The sequence below is a fragment of the Chelonia mydas genome, chromosome 3 (assembly GCF_015237465.2).
Source record: "Chelonia mydas isolate rCheMyd1 chromosome 3, rCheMyd1.pri.v2, whole genome shotgun sequence".
NCBI lineage: Eukaryota > Metazoa > Chordata > Testudines > Cheloniidae > Chelonia > Chelonia mydas.
In genome coordinates, this window is record NC_057851.1 from 105,299,419 (window position 1) to 105,322,659 (window position 23,241).

Below are 23,241 nucleotides of genomic sequence, written 5' to 3' on the forward strand. Positions count from 1 at the left end.
TTGTGTGCAATAACTTTACCAACATAAAAGAATGTCTATACCTAAATAGACCACCATTTTAAAACTTTACATATATTAAAATTTCTCTACGTTTCAGTCTTGTATTTATTTTCATTGGTTTCCTACAGAAACTTGCAAAGACTAGAAAAATATAACTCTTTGGCACATAAGGTGGGACTACGGGAGAGCAATTTTCATGTATATATGGATTTATAAGTCCACACGAGATACCTATTTAAAAACCCAATCAGCATAAATAAGAGAAACTACAGCAGCCCTACTGACTATAAGAATAGCTAAATGAACCACACAGCACAGGTGCATAACATCAATTCACCACTCAGACTTTTAATATGCCCATCACTATAGCATAAGTACAGATTTTGTAACTCAGGCCTACTCCTATTCACAATCTCCTAAATTCTACACAGTAGATAAAATTTCACACATAAAATTAAGATTTTGTGTTAAATTCCTCACCAAAGGGAGCTGCTTGAAATAGTTCCAATTACATGATTTTCCTAGTCTATTACTTGCAGCCAGTCAGACTAGAGCCCTGATCTTGAAAAGACTTAAGCACATGCATAACCTTATATGTTGTGACTACTCCTATTAAAATCAGTGCAACTACTCAGTATAACGCTATGGATGTGCATAACTCCTTGCAAGATTGCTGCCCAGGGTAGGATATACAATGGAATATTAGATAATGATTAATATTTCTGAAGTAGGATAGAAGCTACAGCTGTACTAAATTCCCCAGCTCTCTAGAAATGTGGCACTGAAGCTTTGTCTTTGACAAAATAAGTTGTAGTAGACTTTGACTCTTCTGAAGGCTGTGAAAATAGCCTAGTTAATCTTTCTTCATTTAGAATTCTGTCTAGCCACTTATACCATGTTCAATACCACAGTCCTGTTACCCAAAGATCAATATTGATTGGCCAGTTGGGCCTTTTTGGTGTCCCAACTGCACCCAGCCTCATAGTCACTGAAACACAAATCTCTACATCCCTTTGGTTAAGTGGGTATTGAGGAAGAGAGAAAGGGTTTGTCATAAATGGACAGCCCATGCCATAGGAGGAAGGAAGGATTAGAATGACTTTTAAACGGTTTTCTCCCACAAGTGCTATTTGGCTATTTAGAGCAATATTTGGCCCTTTCAGTCACTTAACTCACCTTCTGCTGTAAAAAGGTAAACCTGGAACTGCTAAATACACAGTGAGTTGAAAATTATTGGGGGACACAATGTTGCTGAAAGGACAGCCATGTTCCTAGAAGGCAGCAGAGGTCCAGATATTTCTAGAAATATCTTTTCTGCTCTCTTATATCCTTCACGAGGAGTGCCTTTCACAGTGAAAGGATGTGTTGCTCAAGTTCTCCATAACTTAAAAATTAACCATACCCCTCATAGCAATAACCTGCAGCATAGCGGAGATTCTGCTAGACTCAGTGTATTTCTAGTATGGCTGAAAGTGCCTTATTCATGATTTACTACCACAGCTGGTCAAATTTTTTCATGTGAAATTATTTTTAATGAAAGATAGCCTTTTTTCAATAACAAACTTCAAAACTTTGCTTTTGATTAATTTTATTTTTGGCTCTTTTTCCTTTTTCAGTGGAAAAGAGGGAGAGAGGAAACAACTGAAATATTTCCATTAGAAAAAAAATAAATATCTGGTTTTAAAAAGTACACAAAATAACTTCAAAAAGGCTGACTGGTACAACTAACCCTTGCCCTGTACACCTGCTTTTTGATCAACTTATCACTGCAGAATTTGGCTACATTCACAACCTTGCTCCTGCTGTTGTGGGCTGCTTAAGGAAGATGCACCATGGGTCAGTGCACAGACCTTTTTTGAAGAGATGAATTGAAACCAGTAGATCAGAAATCTAATATTATGTAATCTTACAAATCCACCCCACCACTTAAAGCTAACCAGTCTTTCAAATCAAAGAGGTTAAATGCTGGAAGTGAAAGGCCAAATGCCCATTCCACTGAATCTGGAACAGCATTTGTCTGCATTTAATCTGCTCCCATCAATCTCAATTTCAGCTGTACATGGGGAGTTCAATACAGCGTGTATATATAAGCAAGTTAGAAATCTGAAGTGTTCTCAGTTACATTTGTGAAGAAACAGCAACTGAAGTCTCCATTTGTATCGTTCAGTTTACATTCATCAGTTGCAGAGTCCAGCCCCATTGACAGGGTAACTGACTAGGGGTTAGCTGAGGCACAGCCACTATCATCCCCTTTTCTCCCAGTGAAACCCACTTCAATTGTCCTTTATGTCCAATCAGCTTCACCTGGAAAAAAAAAAAACAATTAAATTGAAATCTATCCAAAGTGACTGTTGTCCCAATGATTCAAATTGCAGTCTATTCAAAGTGACTGTTGGCCCAATAATTACATGCATATATTTTTCCACTACTTAACAGCAGTGATGAGCTTCCCAAATCTGAAGAACCGGTTCCTTCAGTCGCTCCGGGTCTTTGGCGGTATGTCCTGAAGTACCAGCCGCCGAAGTGCCGCCAAAGACCCGGAGCGAGTAAAGGGCCCGCTGCCGAAGACCCGGAGCGCCACCGGGTGAGTGAAAATTAAAAAGGGATTCTCAGCCAGGGGAGCCTCCCCAGCCGGGAGCTCAGGCAGCCCGGACAGGACGGTCCTGCAGGCCAGATGTGGCCCGCGGGCTGGAGTTTGCCCACCCCTTTAACAACCGGTTCTAAACTGGCTTCAAACTTTAACAACCGGTTCGCGCGAACCGGCTCCAGCTCACCACTGCTTAACAGGTCCTTTTAACATAATGGATTAACTGTAGGCACCACTTTGCCAGCCACATGAATGGTCAGAGGCTGTCCAAAGGTTCTAAACATGCTTCTAAGGTGGTCATATAAATAAGCTGGCAAATGTAATGATGCTGTGTCCTATGATTTGGGCCAGATTATGGTTATTATGTTCTACATGCAGATGGCAATGGGAAATCAAAAGGATTTTGAGATACTAGCTCCCTATGTGAAGGGCCAGGTTTCACAATACAAACCAGATCATTATCTTACAAATAATGGAGTAGTTTACATTTTTTTTTAATATATACTACCACAAAAATAGAGCAAAGTGACTATACACAAACAATGTTCAGATGATTAAGCAGAACATGTACATGAAGGTGAAGAGGTTCCAAACATAATAATGCAATGTTACACTTTTGGAAAGTTAGTTAACAGTTTCTTAAACTTGCACTACTTCTTGCCTATAGGAAGAAGTCAGATGCCAACATGGGTATTTTATGGGAAGCAGGAGTTTTTGTTTTTTTAAAAGATAAGATATTCTGGAATCTGCTTTTAAACTGAATTGTACTTTACTGTAATGGAAATAACCATTCTGCTCAGCTCAGAAAAAAATCAATGATTTTTTAAATATACTACTGCTTCATTTAAAAAGCATATTAGAAAGCAGGACGGGGGGGGGGGGGGAAATCACTTAAGTAGCTATATAGAAATTATACCATTGCACATAGTACTTAGGGTGGTATAAATTCTATTCTCAATTTACTCTGCTGTAAATCAGGAGTAATTGTTTGATTTAGTACAACTGACACTTCCATTACACACACTGTTAACAGTAAGTAAAATTTTGGCAGATTAACATTTTTTTAAAAAAACCTATAGTGTTCTTTGAACAAGTCTTTGAAATAACTTTTCCTATTTGTCTACATTACACTACACCTCCTCTGAAATTTTGGCCCTGTGTTGTGACCAGCTGAAGTCATGAGGAGTATTAATATTTAGAAAGGAAGGAGGGACTTGTGTCAAAGCATTGGCCAGGGAAAAGGCAATTTGGGTTCAATTCCCAGCTCTGCCACAGCCTTCTCCTGTGACCTTGGGCAAGTCCCAATCTATGCCTCAGTTCCCCCTTCTGTAAAATGGGGATAACATGTCCTTTTGCCCGTCTTTTGCCAGTCTTGTTTATTTAGATTGTAAGCTCTTTAGGAGAGGGATTCTCTCTTATGATGTTTGTACAAGGCCTAGCACATTAAAGCTCTAGTATTGGTAGGGGCCTTTAGGCATTACCATAATGCTGCTACTAATAATGATTAAAAATGCAAAACTAAGAATGATCTATTCATTTTAAAGTCTCCCCATTCCTTGCCTTTCATCTGAGGAGTGCAGGCCAAATTCTTCAGTGTCATGATAGTGTAATTCAGTTGCCAACTGTAATTTGTGCTACAGTAGCACTCTGTGTGTAACACAAGCACCCCCATTTATATACCAAGGTGTCATTATGGGGGAGTGTACTGAAGTGGGAACAGAGCTGGTCAAAAATTGGGCATGTCAAGAGGAAAGTCACATTAAGCTAGAGTAGTGCAAGCAGCCAAAAAGCTACTCACAAGAGGGTGTAACACATCATCCCTTGGGGATAGAGGAATTACCACCTGCCCTAATTTACACTCCCATCTTTATGGTTTTTGGGGTTCTTCACTAAGAAGAAAAGTCAGGGTCGACTGGCTCAGAAAGACACCCTTAGAACCAAGGAAACATACTCTAGACCAGTGGTTCTTAACCTGGGGTGCACGCATCCTCTGGGGGCGCGAGATGCCCTTTCTGGGGGTGCGAGATATGCCAGATTTTTTTAGAAGGTAAATCATTGAAAACACCAGTTAAGCACAGGCACGTAAGTACAACTACTTTGTTTCATCAGACCTATGTATTTATTAACATTATACATTTTTTAACGATTGCTGTAATATACAAACAAAAAATATATCTAGGTTTAGAGAACTGACCTACTTCAACGATTTTTGATAAGGGGTGTGAGAACATATTTTGAGAACCAAAGAGGTGAAGGCTGCAGTAAAGGTTAAGAACCACTGCTCTAGACTATCTAGCCGCACAGGGCATCATAGGCCCGGTTGGAAGCCTATTGATGAACCTATTTGCATCCATGACCAGTTTGAAAAAACAAGAGGTTCTACCTGAGAAAGAGACACTCCCTTATGTCAGAAATAGGCCTCCTTTATGCCATTCCTCCCTCAGCCACTCAGAGTCTCTCAACACAAACACCTAGTTCACAGCAAGCCGGGGTGTAAATCTATGTCACACTAGCCTGCCACACATTAAGTGTCTGTGTGGACCTTGCTGTCAGGCACTAGAAGTTCCCTGGTGAGCTGGATCTACCCCACTTTGAAATGGGAGTCGATTAAAGCACACTAGGGAACTTTTTGTGCGCAGCAACAAGGTCCACACAGATACTTAATTCACACCTCAGCCTTAATTTACAGCTGAATCCTCCCCCTTCCAAGGGATGACTTGCTGCTTTTTGCATGCCACTGTGAAGGCTGTCTGACATGGAGGGGACTGGGCTTGTCTTCACTATCAGTGTAAGTCGACCTAAGTTACGCTACTCCAGTTATGTGAATAACGTTGCTGGAGTCGACATAGCTTAGGTCGACGTACTCCGGTGTCTTCACTGTGCTGCGTCGATGGGAGATACTCTATGATTGACTTACCTTATTCTTCTCAGGGAGCTGGAGTACAGGGGTCGGCCGGAGAGTGCTCTGTTGTCGATTTAGCGGGTCTTCACTAGATCCGCTAAATCGACACCCACTGCATCAACTGCAGCAGCGTTGATCTCCTGGTAGTGAAGACAAGTCTTCAAATAGGGACAATTCTGTCTTACCTGTGCATTTTCATTCTAGGAACCTCCAGGTCAGACAGCCAGACCCTCCCTGTGGAGAACTGCATTAAGTTTGCTGGAGAGGGGCATCTGCCTATTGCTTGCTTGTTGAGTAGTTTGAAAGGCAAGTGGGTATTCCTCCAGGAAATCTCTAAATTTAATGTCAAGGTTCTGCTGTGGGTGGTTTGAGTTGAACAGCACTTTTACACTTCGATATAGTTAGCATTTTTCAGCTTTGGAAGCTATCATCCTGGGCAGTTCTTCCTAAGAGGTGGCCCTAAGCCCGAGCTCAGAGCAAAGATCTGCTTGGCCCCCAGTTGTCATGGACCAAGAGAACGCCCTACTATCAAGTCTGACATAGAGGGACCTAGACTTAAAGTTAACAGTGACGACAGAATTTTCCCTTTTTCAACATATTCTATTCTGTTTTTACATATCACCAAAGGTGACAGGTATGTATTATTTGAAAACAAAAATGTTCGCAGTGTTGATGGCACATTTTTCAGATATTTTCTGATCTATCTTATGAATATATTCCTTGACAATGCGTTAGAAAGCTCACAGAAGTAGCAAAAAAGACAGTGGTCACTTACTTGTGTTGCTCCAATTTTGGTTTTTGGGTCACCAAGTACCAGAGTCTCCGAGATTGGCCAATTAAGGAAAATGGCATAGACTGTCTCTTCTTTAGGTTTGAACGTGTACCTGGTTGGAAATGGGGAGTCATATAATTTAGGTCCAGTTGTTGTTGTTTTTTTGTGATTATCCACACACTTGAGAGTAATGTACATGTAAAGATTTCAGGACTGGAAAAGGAATTTTAAAAGTTGATGGCAATTAGGGTCACAAACACCACAAGAACTGTTTACATCAGAACTACAGCAATGCAGTCCTCATCCTGCCAAACTACTATTTAAAAAAGTTTGGATTCCAGCAGAGCTTTTTTCCAAGTATAATTTATTCTCTACCAAACAATCGTGCAAATATTTGTAACACTTCTCTTTCTCTTCTTACATATTAATGTTTCTCATGAGTTTTACTTCTAGCTTTTTATTGTGTCTAGACGTGATATTTATATTTAATAGCCGATGATGGGGTCAGGAGTACAGAACGGCCCACGAGGGAAGGAGAAGGAGTAGGGCCAGAATGCAGATGAGGGATGGTTGTGGATTACTGGCACAGCAAAGGCACAGAAGCTAAGGGATAGAGCAGGGTCCAGAGACTAAAAAGGGGTGAATCTGATGGGTGATTTCACCAGAAATGACATTAACATTATCTTACCAAATAATTTATCCATCATACTCAATTTGACAGGGCTCATGGCCATCCTACTATTGATCAGAGTTGTTTTCTAGGAACTTTTTTTAAAAAAAATTCCAGCTTTGGAAGCTATTATTGTGAGGAGTTCTTTCTAAGCGTCCTTAAAAAAGTGGCTAATTTTAAAAAGTACCTTAACATTTCTGTCTTTCTCATGATAGTGATATTGACTTATTTCTTAACATCAGTTTTATATTGTATCGATCAATATTCTATAAAAAGAACAGGAGTACTTGTGGCACCTTAGAGACTAACAAATTTATTAGAGCATAAGCTTTCATGGGCCCAGGAAAGCTTATGCTCTAATAAATTTGTTAGTCTCTAAGGTGCCACAAGTACTCCTGTTCTTTTTGCGGATACAGACTAACACGGCTGCTACTCTGAAACCTGCCAATATTCTACAGTAATTCCTAGGTTCTGCTTTAGTTTTTCAGCTACTTTTGCTGAAAGGCATAAACAGGCCAAAGATACATATTGAGCCTTTGTTTCAGTCTGCATTGGAAGCATGCACTCTCTTGTCTCCCAGTTTTTTCCCCTAATCATTAGGACGTACCAACTTCACTAATGTCCAATATATATATTCTTCCTTTAGGCACCTATCTTGGCTTTCCGAAAGGGTTCTTTTCTAAGACAGCCAAATAACATACAAATTAAGGTAGTGGTTTCTTTACTGTAAACACTTGTCCACTAGAAATTGCACAACTTCACAAAAGGGTCTCAATAGTTATATTTTCTGCATATTGTTTCACTAGTCTTACCACACTCCTGGTGTGACAGTGTCATTCTGCGTTCTCCATGGTTTAGTTCCGTAAATGGCTTCTCCATTGACTCTCAGCCAGACACCCATCTGCCTTAGGCGTTCTTGGAATATAACATCAATGCGACCATCATGGGTGGGCCCAATGTTCATCAGGAGATTTCCCCCACATGATACTGTTTCTACGAGTTGCTGAAACATTTAGCAAAGTCAGAATGTTAAGATTATGGCCAATGAAGGTATACACATTGTCTGGTGTTCTTACCAAAACTTAGAACTCTGCTCCAGACACATGGGTTGAAAGAGCTAAATCAGTATTTGACACTGCAATATGCAAAGTAGTATGTTAGTGGTTCCAACAGTTTCTACAAAATTTAAGCTTCCATTAAAAATGTTACATTTTTGGCTCGTATGGCTCAAGAAAACCTTCCAAATGTGATCTCACTCTGTGATGCCTGACTAACTCTGCATTTTTTCAGTCTGTCTGCATTATGAGTTATCTGCTTCCCATTTGTTTAACTGGGGGCTGAGTCTAAACCCTAATGATGACTGATATCAGTCATTTTATATTGTAAACATCCAGATATTCTGAAATGGTGGTCAGATTCTGGGATTGTAGTTGGATACCGTGAAGAGTCCCTGATACATACACACACACACACACACACACACACCTTACTTCTGAGAGTGGGTAACTATTACACGAAAAAAAAAAACTACTTGTACCACAGAATAAAACGAAATTAAACAAATATCTTTGGTTTCTGCAGCTAAATACTTCTCATTTCTTTTCAGAACTATCTTGTATACAGTACAAGAGTTTAAAGTAAACTGCAGCACCTAAACTATTAAGAGAGCTTACACACTAAGACCTCGTTCCTACAACTGATTTCAGGTAGGTGGACCTCCTGTGTCTGCAAAAAGCCCCACTGAACTCAATGAGGCAGGTGCAGGGGTCCACCTGCAAAGAACCAGCTGCAGGATCAGGATCCTACCTTACCTTACTAATTTGTTTTAAATCACAATTATCTGCATGTCCAACTTTAATGAACAGACAAAGTATTTTAATTTAAAAATGTAAGTATAAGATTGGATTGCATTGGGGAAATAAACCACCTAAAAAAAAAAAAAGATGCAAAGTAACAAGGAAGTCATTCCTGAAACAACCAAATATATCAAAGCCTTTTGCATTTCTCTCACACCAGAGATTGATGAACACCTGGAGCCCATGCACTTTGAAATAATTCCCTACTGTTGTATTAGGTAAAATTCTCATTGACTTCAGCAGACATTAGAAGTGTTTAAAAGCTATAGCATCTTCTCCAAATTTGGGTATATGAGGTACAACATGTACATACAGCTGTATGAATGTTTGTTTCTTTCCTGGACATAATGTTTTTGTTTGACATGCTGTACATCAAATGACTTAACCCGTAGAAGAACTTAGTTGTTAACAGACCAATTAAAAGACTTTGTAGGTTCATTTGGAAGTCTCGAACTGGTAGGATGGAAACATCAATTTTATTATCACAAATTTTACAGGATTACCTGTGGGAGAAGTTAGAATTAGCCAGCAGAAATTCAACCCATTCCCTAGGAACTACTTCCTTTGTGATTAACTGTCACTGAAATCCCTAGTCTGTGGTCACACTTCTATTGGAAACTTTCCTAGCATGCTTTTCCGGCAACTGGCCCTTTACATTTGGAAAAGCAAAACAGCTACAACCATAAAGTTGCTACTTTGTAGCTGACTGCTGAGGGCTACGTCTCACTTCCTTCTACCTGGCAAGTACTGATAGTTCTTACTATGGTTTACCTTGGTATTTCTTTCACGCCTCAGAAAAGGCCACCTTCATATTTTTATATCTATACCTGCAGATTTTTTAAGCTAGTGGGCACTGATAGCTTGCATTATACTTAAGGTTAGTTCCATCTTGCATTCTAACTTATTTAAAAAATTGTAAGAAATTACATGTAAGACCTACACCTAAGATAAAAATTTAACTCAGCTATTGACTGTTAGATGTTAACTCTAACCCAGCTGTTAGACTGCAAAGTCCAGCCATCAAACAAAAGCTAGATTTGGGTTATGTGATAATATCAAACTATACACACCCACAAAATAATTGAGTGTTACAACAACTGCAAATTTCACTGTGTTGTGACTACTCCTCAGAGATTAAAGTTTCGAGTTGATCTGATGGCTTGTCTCTAAATGTGTGCAAGACATGAGCTTGGGAGCACCCTTTGAACTCTGGAGGGCAATGAAAGTTGCCGGTGGAGGCAGAAGTGTATTTGATTTCTTTGGATGAGTCAGCAATCTGTTCTCAGCACCGTCTGTTGTCAAACTCATAAGGTGATGTTGAGGGTGAAATGAGAAAAGTGTCCCCTCAATGAAGAGGGACAGGCAAACCCAAATTCCTCCACATGGACCAGCCTTCAAATCTGGGTCAGATGTAGAGAATTCAGACTTGGATTGCTATTTCCACCAATCTGTAAAACACATTAATATTTCTATCCTGTCTTTGGAAAACTTTTATCCTTTTGTATTTATGAAATAGCAACATTTAATGTAGAGTATCGCTCTTTGCATTGCATGAACGTAGACTCTTTTTTGGAAACAATTAGTTATATGCTATGTAAACAGGGATTCAGCAGACATAAAGCCCATCCACTTCTATGGAATTTAATGCATGTTTTGCCATTGACTTCAGTAGCAGCAGGATTGGTTCCCTGAGTGTTGCTAGCAGAATATTCTGGGAGATATGAGTAGAAAACTACAGAAACAATAATGACTCTTTTGTATTTAAATGCCACAAACACTTAAAGTGTGTAATTTGCATAAAATACTTAGAAGAATACTAAATACTTAGAAGAATACTAAATATCCATGGCTTATTATTACTTCATATTTGTCACCACAGAGTAGGAGCAGAGAGAACCTTAAAGACAGAAAGAAGAGGAAGTGCTTGCCTTTCATTTGCAATAAAAGTAACTGAGTGGAATTTATGGGCCTGATCCTCATCTTGCTTACACGTGTGTAAATCACGAATAATTCCACTGAAGTCAAACTGGTGTAAGAGAGAGGAGAATCAAACCATAGGATTTGCACAGTTAAGACAGAGCCATTACTGAACTTAGTCTGATAATATAATCAAAGGAAATGATCATCAAGAGGTCACATAATTAGTTATTTCTTACCATTACATTGGTGAACTATAATAATCAGAAGTACTGGCCAGATGTTGTATACCATATCTCTGTCTTACTGTACCTTTACCAGTTCTTCAATCGTGAGGTAATCACTTAGCTGCGTATTCCTCCTATAACCCCATGACCATTTGTCTATGGTCATACAGTTTTCCCACTTATGAGGCAGAAGGTGTCCTGGGTTATAGCGGTCGCTGCAGGTGTAGTATCCACCATGTTTACAAATGCTGCCAACTCCCCAACGATCATTTGTTACAACTGTATCCCGAACTGGGCTGAAATTACAGAAATTTTAAACAAATGATTATGATTTTTAATTATTTAGACTAAATGTCAGCTCTTTTCCCCAGAAATTCACATTCAAGATGACTTCTGTATTCCTAATTTTCCTCTTTACATAATGCAAATGGGTAAGAAATCTGAGGTCTTACACAGAATGAGAGTAGTGAATGGACCCGCTTCTGCACTCCTTACTCAGGCACGCCTCCGACTGTCTGCCATGGAAATAGATTACAGTACAGATCCCTGAATATGTACTGTGTCTTATGTGCAGTGTCAAAGGCACGGTCTGTGAAGAAAGTGTCCTGATCATGGACTATAAGGTGGATAGAAAGCTGACTAGATCGTCGGGCTCAACGGGTAGTGATCAATGGCTCCATGTCTAGTTGGCAGCCAATATCAAGCGGCGTGCCCCAAGGGTCGGTCCTGGGGCCGGTTTTGTTCAATATCTTCATTAATGATCTGGAGGATGGCGTGGATTGCACCCTCAGCAAGTTTGCAGATGACACTAAACTGGGAGGAGAGGTAGATACCCTGGAGGATAGGGATAGGATACAGAGGGATCCAGACAAATAAGAGGATTGGGCCAAAAGAAATCTGATGAGGTTCAACAAGGACAAGTGCAGAGTCCTGCACTAAGGACGGAAGAATCCTATGCACCACTACAGACTAGGGACCGAATGGCTCAACAGCAGTTCTGCAGAAAAGGACCTAGGGGTTACAGTGGACGAGAAGCTGGATATGAGTCAACAGTGTGCCCTTGTTGCCAAGAAGGCCAATGGCATTTTGGGATGTATAAGTAGGGGCATTGCCAGCAGATCAAGGGATGTGATCGTTCCCCTCTATTCAACACTGGTGAGGCCTCATCTGGAGGAATGTGTCCAGTTTTGGGGCCCACACTACAAGAAGGATGTGGAAAAACTGGAAAGCATCCAGCAGAGGGCAACAAAAATTATTAGGGGACTGGAACACATGACTTATGAAAAGAGGCTGAGGGAACTGGGATTGTTTAGTCTGCAGAAGAGAAGAATGATTTGAAAGCTGCTTCCAACTACCTGAAAGGGGGTTCCAAAGAGGATAGATCTAGACTGTTCTCAGTGGTACCAGATGACAGAACAAGGAGTAATGGTCTCAAGTTGCAATGGGGGATGTTTAGATTGGATATTAGGAAAAAAAATTTCACTAGGAGGGTGGTGAAGCACTGGAATGCGTTACCTAGGGAGGTGGTGGAATCTACTTCCTTTGGGGTTTTTAAGGTCAGGCTTGACAAAGCCCTGGCTGGGATGATTTAGTTGGGGATTGGTCCTGCTTTGAGCAGGGGGTTGGACTAGATGACCTCCTGAGGTCCCTTCCAACCCTGATATTCTATGATCATATTCTTAACAAAACCACCCTACTTGCCATCATGGTAGATGACTGTTACTTACAGGAGAATAAAAATAGATAGAATGGCCAGACCATGTTGATGGAACAACTTATGGACCTGCTTGACATTTTTCATGAAAAATGTTCATAATTTTTTAGCCATGTCTAATAATTTGGTTGTTAAAGGGAATACTCTTCCCTGACTTGATCCCTTATATTGCAGGGAAATTAAGTGGGAGATGACATGGTTAAGTGCCCATTAAGTGAAACAATGGATCCCACACAATATATGGAAAATGAGACAGAAGCTATAGCCTGGCCAAAGTTCCAATTTAAGAGCTAAATATATGATAAAAACAAGACACCTGTCATTATACAGCCAGGCTAAAAATCCAGTGCTGTTCCAGTAAGTATCTGGTGCATTACCAGCCCCATCAGACCAGAGGATCTCTGGTTGGTATTTAGCCACAATCTCATAGAGCTCAGGCAATGACTTGGCTGTTGGAAACTGTCTTGTCTTGAATACATTGGAGGCATCATAAAGGAAGAGAGGATTGAACCATTCAAAGAGAGAGTGATACAGCCCAAAGTGCAAATCCGTCCTGTTTCTTATAGATGTTGCTAGTTCAGCCACAATGTCCCGTTTTGGTCCTATGTTGACAGCATTCCAGTTCCAAGAGTATTTGGACCCCCACAAAGTAAAACCTAGAAAGAGAAAGTTGAAGGATAAAAAGAGAATAAAAAGCACTGTAAGCATATTCTTATATATGCTATGCTATTAGTCAAACACACATGCTGATTGCAGCTCCCCAGGAAGAGGAAGTAGGCTCTTCCCTCTTCTGCAGCTCCCCAGAAAGAAGAAGTAGGCTCTCCCCACTTCTGCTTGCCCTATCACTGAAATCTCTAGTTATGTATAACCATAATATTCCTTCCTTTAGAAGAAGAATCCAATACCAAGATGTTGTTTAAAAATTGTTTATACCATGTCTACAAATGACACATAACTCTCAGTTTCTGCACTAAGCAGTCTCTTACTATGGGTATGTATAGCACCTAGTACCACGGAGACCTGATCTTGATTTGGGCTTCTAGCTGCAGCAGTAATAATAGGAATCAGGCTACTAATGTTGAAATATAATTGTGCATATTTCAAAATCTTAACCGACTCCCAAGAGCACATTGTACATTTCTTGGAGAAAGGTACAGAGCTAACAAACTCTCTGCACACAGTAATGTTCTATATGAAACAGAACACGATTTACTCTTCTGGTTCATTAAGCAATAAAAAGCCTAGAGCTAAATTACGCAACGGTCAGACATTAACAACTTCTGTGGCTGTTGTAGGAAGCTCTGCAGCACTCTTAACTTCAGTCATTGCAACCTATAGCAGGAGGAATAATGTGATAACAAATTCTTCCTTCTATCAATGTTCCAGCCTTTTATAGGGGATATGGGCTAACAAATACCACTTTTATTCTTGCCAGGTTTTTAGCATCTAGTCAGCTGGACAAGATAACTTCACCTGGGTTTTTGTTCTGCTAGAAGAAATGAACCATGAACTGCAACAATTGCCAGCACTTGCACACGTTCTATTTACCTTCATGATGTTTTGAAGTCAAGACAACATATTTTGCACCAGAAGCCTTCAGAATATCTGCCCACTGGTTGGCATCAAAAAACTCGGCTGTAAACAAAGGGCCAAAATCTTCATAACTGAAGCCAGGAGGGTAATTTGTCTCCATAAATTTTACATAGGCCGGTCTCTTTTCCTTCTGCCAATACCACCTTCCAAATACACAATAAAAATATCCAATGACATTTAAAAAATATATACAGTTATAATAATCAATTCCTGTTTTGCCATTCTACAGGGTGGTGCACACTGTCACAGACATACTGTGGAAGTACACTGGAAATAACATAAAACTGCCTCAGGCAATAATAGCTTTGATATTTGGAGGCACCTTGGTCTACCTTCCTCAAGGACTTCATTTGAGGGACTCCCAGAGTTTCCTACTGAGCTGTGTTGTACACCAGCTAAAATTTGATGGGGGTAGGGAAAAGATAGTCTTATTTAGGGGCCAAATGCTGAAAACTTACTACCAGGCATACAGGGCTGGTGTGGGACGTAGGCAGCTACGTTGGGTGCCAGTTTTGTAGGAACACCCCTGGTTCTGGGCCAGCACAGGCATGGACTTCTTTAACTGTGTCCCCCTGTAGAAGAGTAAGAGCAGCCATACCACCAAGCACAGCACAGCTTTTTTGCTTCTGCCTCTTAAAGGGCACCCCCACTTTGCAGTAGCTACTTGGGATGACAGCCATCTCACTGCTCCATCTACCCCCACCCCAAGCACAACTTTTAGGGAGTTTTGCTCCGTTAAGGATGGGCCTCTACCCCACATGAGCAGCAGCCAAAAATTGCTACACAGACAGAAGCAGGTCTCCAGTGTGGTTGTCCCCCACACCAGCACAGGTATGAGGAGGTGTGACAGGGTGGACTAGGTCTAGAAGCCTCACGGCCCTGCCATAGCCTGCTCCAGAAAAGAGCAGAGGAGAAGTCCTCCCAGCAGCCTAGAGTGGTTTTAGGAGAACTGCTAATCAGAGGGGCTCCTGGAGTGACCAATCAGGGGGCAGAAGGGCCATATAAAAAGAAGCAGCAGAGCAGTCAGTTACTGCCTGGAGTTTGCAGAGGGAGAAATGGGTGCTTGGCTGGCTGGAAGAGCAGCAGGACTGCTGACAGATCAGTGAGGGCAAGCTGAGTCCAGGGGACCAAGCCCAGAAGTTCACCACACCAGGTGAGGGTACCATGATGGACTCTGCTGGTCTGGTTGAAAGCTGAGCCCAGTCAAGGGCTGCCAAAAGGACACCTACTGAGATGGACCCCTCTTGGGCTGTTAAAGAAAGTAGTGCCTTGGGGAAGGATGCCCTTGTGCTATGGCCCCATAGTAGGGCCATGAGCAAGAACTAGAGACTGTATACTAGAGAAGCGGGGACAGTGTATGTGACTCAGCTGGAGGGCTAGTCAATGAAGACCTGCCAAAAGAACCACCAGCCAGGGGAGTGCTTCCCCATTCAAAGCTGAGCGATTGCAGGCATGAATCAGCCAGAGAGGTGGATGCCAGCCCAATTACAGGTAGGAGGAATTCTTAGGGCAGCAAAATGTCCAGCACCAGTCCTGTGGATTAGTGTTTTCCACAGAGAGGAAAAAAGGTGGGTGAAATCATATCTTTTATTGAACCAACTTCTGTTGGTCAAAGAAACAAGCTCTGTGTAGCTCTTAATCTTGTCTCTTTCACCAACAGAAGTTAGGCCAACAAAATATATTACCTCATGCACCTTGTTATCCTGGGACCGACATGGCTAAAACAATACTGCTTACTACATAAACAGTTCTATTGTCTATGGGCAATAGACATGGGGTAGCATGGGGTAGCATGAGTCTGTCACTGTAGAAATGCTATGGCCAGTAGTAAGTGTTTGTGGGGTTACAGTCATTAGGTTTCAGAGAGTGAGGCAGAGCAGCAAAGACCTAGGTAAGCTTAGACACACACTGGTCATTCAAAATTGGGGAGGAAAATAAACTGAATTTTTTAAAAATGTGTTTAAATCCCAAATTGAGGATCAGAGTCTGATCTCAGCAATACTCACATAAATCCAGAGTAACTCTGCTGACAGCAATAAAGTTAACCCAAATTAACATGGACATAAGTGAGAACAGAACCTGGCCCCTTGTGGGGAAAAAGCTGGACGAAAAGGCCCAGAAATCGTCCTGTGGAAAAATAGTTGCAATCTCAAGACATTTTAGTGTCTAAGGAAACTGACCCCCACCTTCCCCTCTCTTCTCCTTTGCCATGCACCGGTTGCTAATGACGTTAAAACGGACAGAATTGAAATTCCAAAAGAAACAAACTGAAAAGTGATCTGCTGAGCTCAGAGAAGTAGGAACAGCTGCAGGCCAAGGAAGAAAGTTGGTACTAACAAATAGAAGGCTGTAATGACAGGGTAAATGAGGGTAAACCACAAGTGTAAATGCTATTTACAGTCAATAGTTACTATTTACAGTCAATAGTCCACATTAACACCGATGTAAGAGCAAAATCTGGAACATGGCTAATAAATAACAGCTCAATTACAAAATGCGGGAGGACATAACCAAGCAGCCTCATCCATTGCTTTAAAGTGAGTTTATTTTAATCTTGTACCACCTTAACATTTCTTTTTTGTGTAATCAAACATTGTAGTTTATCATAGGAAAGTCTGCAGTCAGGATTGGGGAGAGGAGGGGGTTACAAGATCATTTCTATTTTAGGGGGAAATTCTGCCCTCATTTACAGCCTGTACAACTCCATTATTTTCTAAATGACTGCACAGAGTGCCCAGCCCATAAAAAAAATCCACATATAAAAGTTTGAGGACAACTGGCACTGAACGTGTAAGGGAGGATTTGGAAATATTTTACAAAAGGAGGATAGTTTTGCCAGTGGATGGATCTGTATGGTTAATATACTAGGAAGGAAAAGTGATTTTTTTGCAATGACATTTCAACTATAACCTTTCTTTTGGAAGGGTCTGTATCATGGCCAAAGCTTTCTTTTCTATTTTTGGTACATTTAGTATATTTATGATTGAGGTAGAGCCTTTTTGCTCTACATCAGATGCATGAGTACTTTCAGGAGTTAATAGAATAGACAGCATTAACACTCTCAAACTAGAGATGGCATTTCAGTCAAGAATATTTTACACTGTACTAAGAATATTCTATTAAACTGTAGTTGGTATCAAAGGCAGTCAAGACATCATCTTTATTCTTTGTCCAGAAAAGTTAAGTAGTAAAGTGCAGCCCACATCAGAGCTGTTTAAACCCACCCCCTGCAGCTCTACTATGTGTTGTCAAAATTCTGCCTTCAGAAAATCATGTTTTGCATGTATATACCTTTACTAAAATTATTTAATTAAGCCTTATAATATCCCTGTGACAGAGATCTTATTACCTCAATTTTACAAATAGCAGAAGAGATTTGTGACTTCTTCAAGATCACACAGAAAGTCAGTGGCAGACTATGGCATAGAAATGGTAAATCAGTTTACCAGACAAAGGGATTGATTCTGTGAACACTCACATGTGTCAAATAGTTTACCCATGTGTAAGTGTTTGCAGGACCTGAGTTTTCTCTTTTCTGTGGAAAGGATCTCTTTAAAAATGACAACCATTAACATAACATTAAAAAAATCCAATTTCATTAGTTCACTAAATATAGGCTCAAACGTCAGACCTGGATTATGGATACCACAAAACTCCACAATTGCTCTGATTTGTGTTTTTTGGCCAGCCCGCTATAAATACAGGAGCACACTTGCAAAATTTGTTTGTGGGGTTACATTTTAAACACTCCCCACGTTCAAGGATGCTCAGATGTGAGGTTTTGGTTCAATTCACTTACATCATGGGGATCCACATCTAGGTTTGGGTTGAAAATATTCTCCAAATTAGGGAGCTGTGTTCAGACTAGCTGGGGCCAGATTTTACTGCTAAGAGACAAGGGAATAATTACCACATACACTGGGGGAGGGAGGGAATGGAGATTGAAAGGTTGTTTACTAGAGGGTGCAGCTTTGTTAGGGAAAGAAGAAAGAACAACAGGCTGCTCTGTCGACAGAAAGAGCAAGGGGAGATTAAAGAGGCATAAAAGAGGAAGTGAGGAGCTGAGAGTCAAACGCATGGAAGGCTCACCAGAACCACTCACTGCCGAAGCTGGGCACGGAGAACACGCCCCAGTGGATGAAGATGCCAAACTTGACTTCATCAAACCAGGTCGGAAGTGGTCTGGAATCCAGAGACTCCCAGGTAGGATCATAGCGCGCACTGCATCCCTGCGGCCAAAGGAGCAGGCAGAGGAGCAGCAGCAGCATGGCTGGCAATGGGGAGAATGCAGCAGTCTTTGGCTGGGGATGGTGTGTTTAACGTCTCACGTGAGAGCAGTCAGATGACAGCTCGCGGCAGGCAGGGCTGCTTCCTGCTCCTTGTTCTTACACCCAGCGAGGCTGCTGGGTGCAGTTTAGTGCATTGTTTAGCAAGGGCGGGGCACTGGAGGACAAGGAGGTTACGAGAATAATTTCTTAGACTCTGATTTTTCTTCCAGGCTTGCTGAGCAAGGAAAGGAGGCTTGGAGGGAAGTTGAAACCAGGCCCTACATCAGTGTCTCTTAGGGAACCCAGGATGAGTGGGCAGTGTGAAATTTGTAGTGCACACACTCACTGATTTAACGACTCAACCTGGTGCTATTTGCCCTCAATTGCTATATGAAAAGATGGGATTTGAGTGTCCAGGCACCATCCAGGGCCAGGACTTTGTTGCCCCGTTCCAAATGCAATTGGTTTGAGACAGACCTGCTGTTACATCTAGTATGATCACTAGCACAGTCGGTGCATAGAAATTGAGCAGTACCTTCTGAAAAATCCCAAGAACAAAGGAAATTTATCTCTTGTTATTTATAGGAAAATTAAGGAAAATTAAACTGTAGGCCTGCCCACCTTGCTCCCTGGAACTGAGTTCTGTAGACCAGTGGTTTTCAAACTGTGGGTTGTGACCCAGTACTGGGTCGTGGTGGCTCTAGTCAGCGGTGCTGCCTGGCTAAGGCAGGCTAGTTCCTACCTGTTCTGAAACCGTGCTGCGCCCCGGAAGTGGCCAGCAGCAGGTCCAGCTCCTAGGCGGGGGGGGGGGGAGGGGCCTTCACATGCTGCCCCCACCCCGAGCACCAGCTCCGCACTCCCATTGGCTGGGAATCGGCCAATGGGAGCTGAAGGGGGAACAGTGGGCGAGAGCCGCACAGAGTCGCTTGCACACCTCTGCCTAGGAGCCGGACCTGCTGCTGGCCACTTCCAGGGCGCAGTGCGGTCTGTGGTGCCAGGACAGGCAGGAAGCCTGCCTTAGCACCCCCTCTGTGCCGCTGACCAGGAGCCACCCAGGGTAAGCCCGTGCCCCACCCTGCGCCCCAATCGCCTGCCCCAGCCCTGAGCCCCCACCCAAACCAGGAGCCCCTTCCTGCACTCCAAACCCCTCATTGCTGGCCCCATCCCAGAGCCTGCATCCCCAGCCCAGAGTCCTGAGCCCCTCCCACACCTCAACCCTCTGCCCCAGCCCTGAACCCCCCCAAACCTGGACTTGATAGCCCCTCCCACACTCTGTAAACTACAACTGTGGAGGCACGACATAGACCGTGAACCTCTGAATAAATGTCTGGAAAAGTGCTTCATTGTGCTTGCTAGAGCTGTTTGAATTGTAAAAAAATTAAACTTCAGTACATTTTTCACAAAAAATATGCACCATTATAACCAGCCCTAGTGCTAAGTTATCATTTATTTCTGAATTTTTATTTGAGCACAACCGACTTCAGGACATATGCTCTGTGTCGGCCATAACTTTAAATTACCACAAAGTGGCAGTGTTTCAGAGCATTGCTGGTAGAAATGGAGGAGTTTCTGCAATGTACTTAGCACCAGTGCATAGTACATCAAGTAACAGAATTGCATGATTTCAAGTAGGACAGTCAATTAATCACAGTTAACTCATGCGATTAACTCAAAAAAATTAGTTGTGATTAAAAAAATTAATTGTGATTAATCGCAGTTTTAATCACACTGTTAAACAATAGAATACCAATTGAAATTTATTAAATATTTTTGGATGTTTTTCTACATTTTCAAATATATTGATTTCTGTTACAACACAGAATACCAAGTGTACAGTGCTCACTTTATATTATTATTTTTATTACAAATATTTGCACTGTAAAAATGATGAACAAAATAAATAGTATTTTTCAATTCACCTCATACAAGTACTGTAGTACAATCTCTTTATCATGAAAGTGTAACTTACAAATATCTATTTTTTTTGTTACATAACTGCACTCAAAAACAAAACAATGTAAAACTTTAGAGCCTACAAGTCCACTCACTCCTACTTCTTATTCAGCCAATTGCTAAGAGAAACAAGTTTGTTTACATTTATGGGAGATAATTCTGGCTGCTTTTTTTTACAGCGCAAATATTTGTAATCAAAAATAAATATAAAGTGAGCACTGTATACTTTGTATTCTGTGTTGTAACTGAAATCAATATATTTGAAAATATAGAAAATATTAAAAAATATTTAAATAAATGGTATTATTAATGATGCAATTAATTGCACGATTAATTGTGATTAGTTTTTTTAATCATGCGATTAATCATGATTCATTTTTTTAATCACTTGACAGCCCTAATTTCAAGGTTTCATAGCACAATGCTTATATTTAAGCAATATTACAATGGCCAAATGGCCAAAACTCTGAGGGAGAGGAGGAAGTTCCTGGAAGGTGCAGGGGAGTTTTCAGAAAAGATGATTTGGCAAACTCACCCTGAAGAAGAGCTCTGTGTTGTTCAATAGCTTGTCTCTCTCACCAACAGACATTGATCCAGTAAGAGATATTACCTCACCCACCTTGTCTCTCAAAAATCACAGGAATTTTCAAAGGTGAACATGGATATTGCTGGATTTTTGAAAAGTCAGCCCTGGCTCTGAGCATGCAATCTGCCTGGTCATTCTGTCTTAAGCTGTACATTCAGCCAGCAGGCTTCTCAGTTGTCACATGAAGCTATGGTACCCAACCACTGGAGTGCTCAATCATAACTAGGGTTACCAGATAGCAACTGTGAAAAAATGGGACAGGGGTGGGAGGTAATAGGCGCCCATACAAGAAAAAGTCCCAAAAAACAGGACTGTCCCTTTAAAAATGGGACATCTTGTCACCCTAATCATAACCAAATGCAGGGGTGACCCTATCCTCCTTTTGGACTCAGGCACCCATCTGGGTCTATATGGTGGCCTCTGAGTAATTGGAAGAACCCATACAGACCCAAGAAACTTACCAGACATCAGAAATGCAAAAGACCTATGTGAATGAGGTAAAAACCTCACATCGTGCCTGTTCAGGGTAAGCACAGGAGAAATATTACCAAAAAGAAATGTACCCTGCTAATGGCTACTGCACCATATTTTCATACCTGAATAATCCTTTCCCTATAAAAAATGGAACACTATATAAGGAACCATCCTGTAATATTCTTTCCATTCCACTAGTACCTCAGGAGGTTGTTAAAGAGCAGCTACTGATGTTAGACATTTTAAAATCAACAGGTTTGGATCACTTGCATCCAAGAGTTTTTAAAGAGCTGGCTGAGGGACTTGCTGAACCATTAACGTTGCTTTTCAATAAGTCTTGGAACACTGGGAAAGTTTCAGAAGACAAGAAAAAAGCTACTGTGGTGCCAATATTTTAAAAGGGTAAACAGGATAACCCAGGTAATTATAGGTCTTGTGCTCAAATAAAAATATCAATTTAGTTGATAAAGGTAATAGTGTTCATGTAATATACTAAGATTTCTATATGGTGTCTGACTTCGTACCACACAACATTTTGATTAAAAAACTAGCATAATACAAAATTAACATGGCACACATAAAATGGATTCAAAGATGGTCAACTGATAAGTCTCAAAAAGTAACCATAAATGGGAATCATCATCAAGCAAGTGTGTTTTTAGTGGGTCCCTCAGGGATCAGTTCTTGGCCCTACACTACTTAATATTTTTATCAGTGAGTTGGATGAAAACATAAAATCATCACTCATAAAGTTTTCAGATGACATAAAAATGGGGGGAGTGGTAAATAATGAAGAGGACAGGTCACTGATACACATCGATGTGGATCGCTTGGTAAGGTGGGTGCAAGCAAATAATATGCATTTTAAAATGGCTAGACATAAATGTATACATGTACGAACATAGAATATAAACCATACTTACAGGATAGTGGATTCTATTCTCAATCAAGGGTAACTCTGAAAAAGATTTGGGGCTTATGGTCAGTATTCCCTCTAATTTTTCTCACACATGTGCGGAATGAATTTTGTTATATGCACCAATATGGAGGTGATGTGTGACACATCACCTTCATATCAGTGCACATAACAAAATTAATGTGTTGGGGGTGGAGCCGAGGGGTTCAGCGTGTGGGGGGGAGCTCAGGGCTGGGTCAGAGGGTTGGGGTGCAGGGATGTGAGGGCTCTGGCTGGGGGTGCGGGCTCTGGGGTGGGGCCGGGGATGAGGGGCTCAGGGCTGGGGTAGAGGGCTGGGGTGAGGGGGTGGGCTCCAGTTGAGGGTGCAGGCTCTGGGGTGGGGCCGGGGATGAGGGGTTTTGGGTTCAGGAGGGAGCTCCAGGGCTACAGTGAGGAGAGAGGACTCCCCCCAGCTCTCTCCCTGCAGCACCACCTGGGCTGCGGGGGAGGGGCGCCTCTCCCCGCCGTGGCAGCCCAGGGGCTGGCGCCTCAGGATAGGCGCCCCTCCCCCAGCCCCCACAGGTCCAGGCCAGGGCTGGGTTCAGGGAGGGGCACCCCTGGCACCACAGGTCTGGGTTGGGGCTGGGTTTCGGCAGGGGTGCTCCACAACAGATCAGGCTGGGCCGCCCGGGTCCAGGCTGAGCCGCCCCCGCTGTGGCTGGATCCAGGCTGCACCACGCTGCCCCGGCCACGGCTGGGTCTGGGCCATGCTGCTGTGGCAGGTTGGGGGCTGGGCTAGTTTGGAGCTGGGGGAGGACCACCCCACC

The 23,241-nt window shown here is 41.9% G+C and overlaps 1 protein-coding gene across 1 annotated transcript; it reads right to left on the reverse strand.

Moving 5' to 3' along the window:
- Nucleotides 1-323: 323 nt before the first annotated feature.
- FUCA2 (alpha-L-fucosidase 2) lies at nt 324-18,569 on the reverse strand. Its single transcript, XM_007056272.4, has 7 exons — nt 18,328-18,569; nt 14,194-14,381; nt 12,962-13,301; nt 11,017-11,227; nt 7,744-7,934; nt 6,265-6,373; nt 324-2,304 (listed from the first exon to the last, which is right to left on the reverse strand). Exons 1-7 carry the CDS (start codon nt 18,504-18,506, stop codon nt 2,164-2,166), a joined length of 1,359 nt encoding a protein of 452 aa, XP_007056334.1. The 5' UTR covers nt 18,507-18,569; the 3' UTR covers nt 324-2,163.
- Nucleotides 18,570-23,241: the final 4,672 nt, after the last annotated feature.

Excerpts from the sequence above, each read along its gene's own strand:
- FUCA2 (XM_007056272.4), bottom strand. The coding sequence starts at position 18,506 with ATGCTGCTGCTGCTCCTCTGCCTGCTCCTTTGGCCGCAGGGATGCAGT. Across the intron at positions 14,382-18,327 it reads TTCGGCAGTGAGTGGTTCTG|GTGGTATTGGCAGAAGGAAA; the intron begins GTGAGCCTTCCA and ends TGTATTTGGAAG. Across the intron at positions 13,302-14,193 it reads GACTTCAAAACATCATGAAG|GTTTTACTTTGTGGGGGTCC; the intron begins GTAAATAGAACG and ends TTCTCTTTCTAG.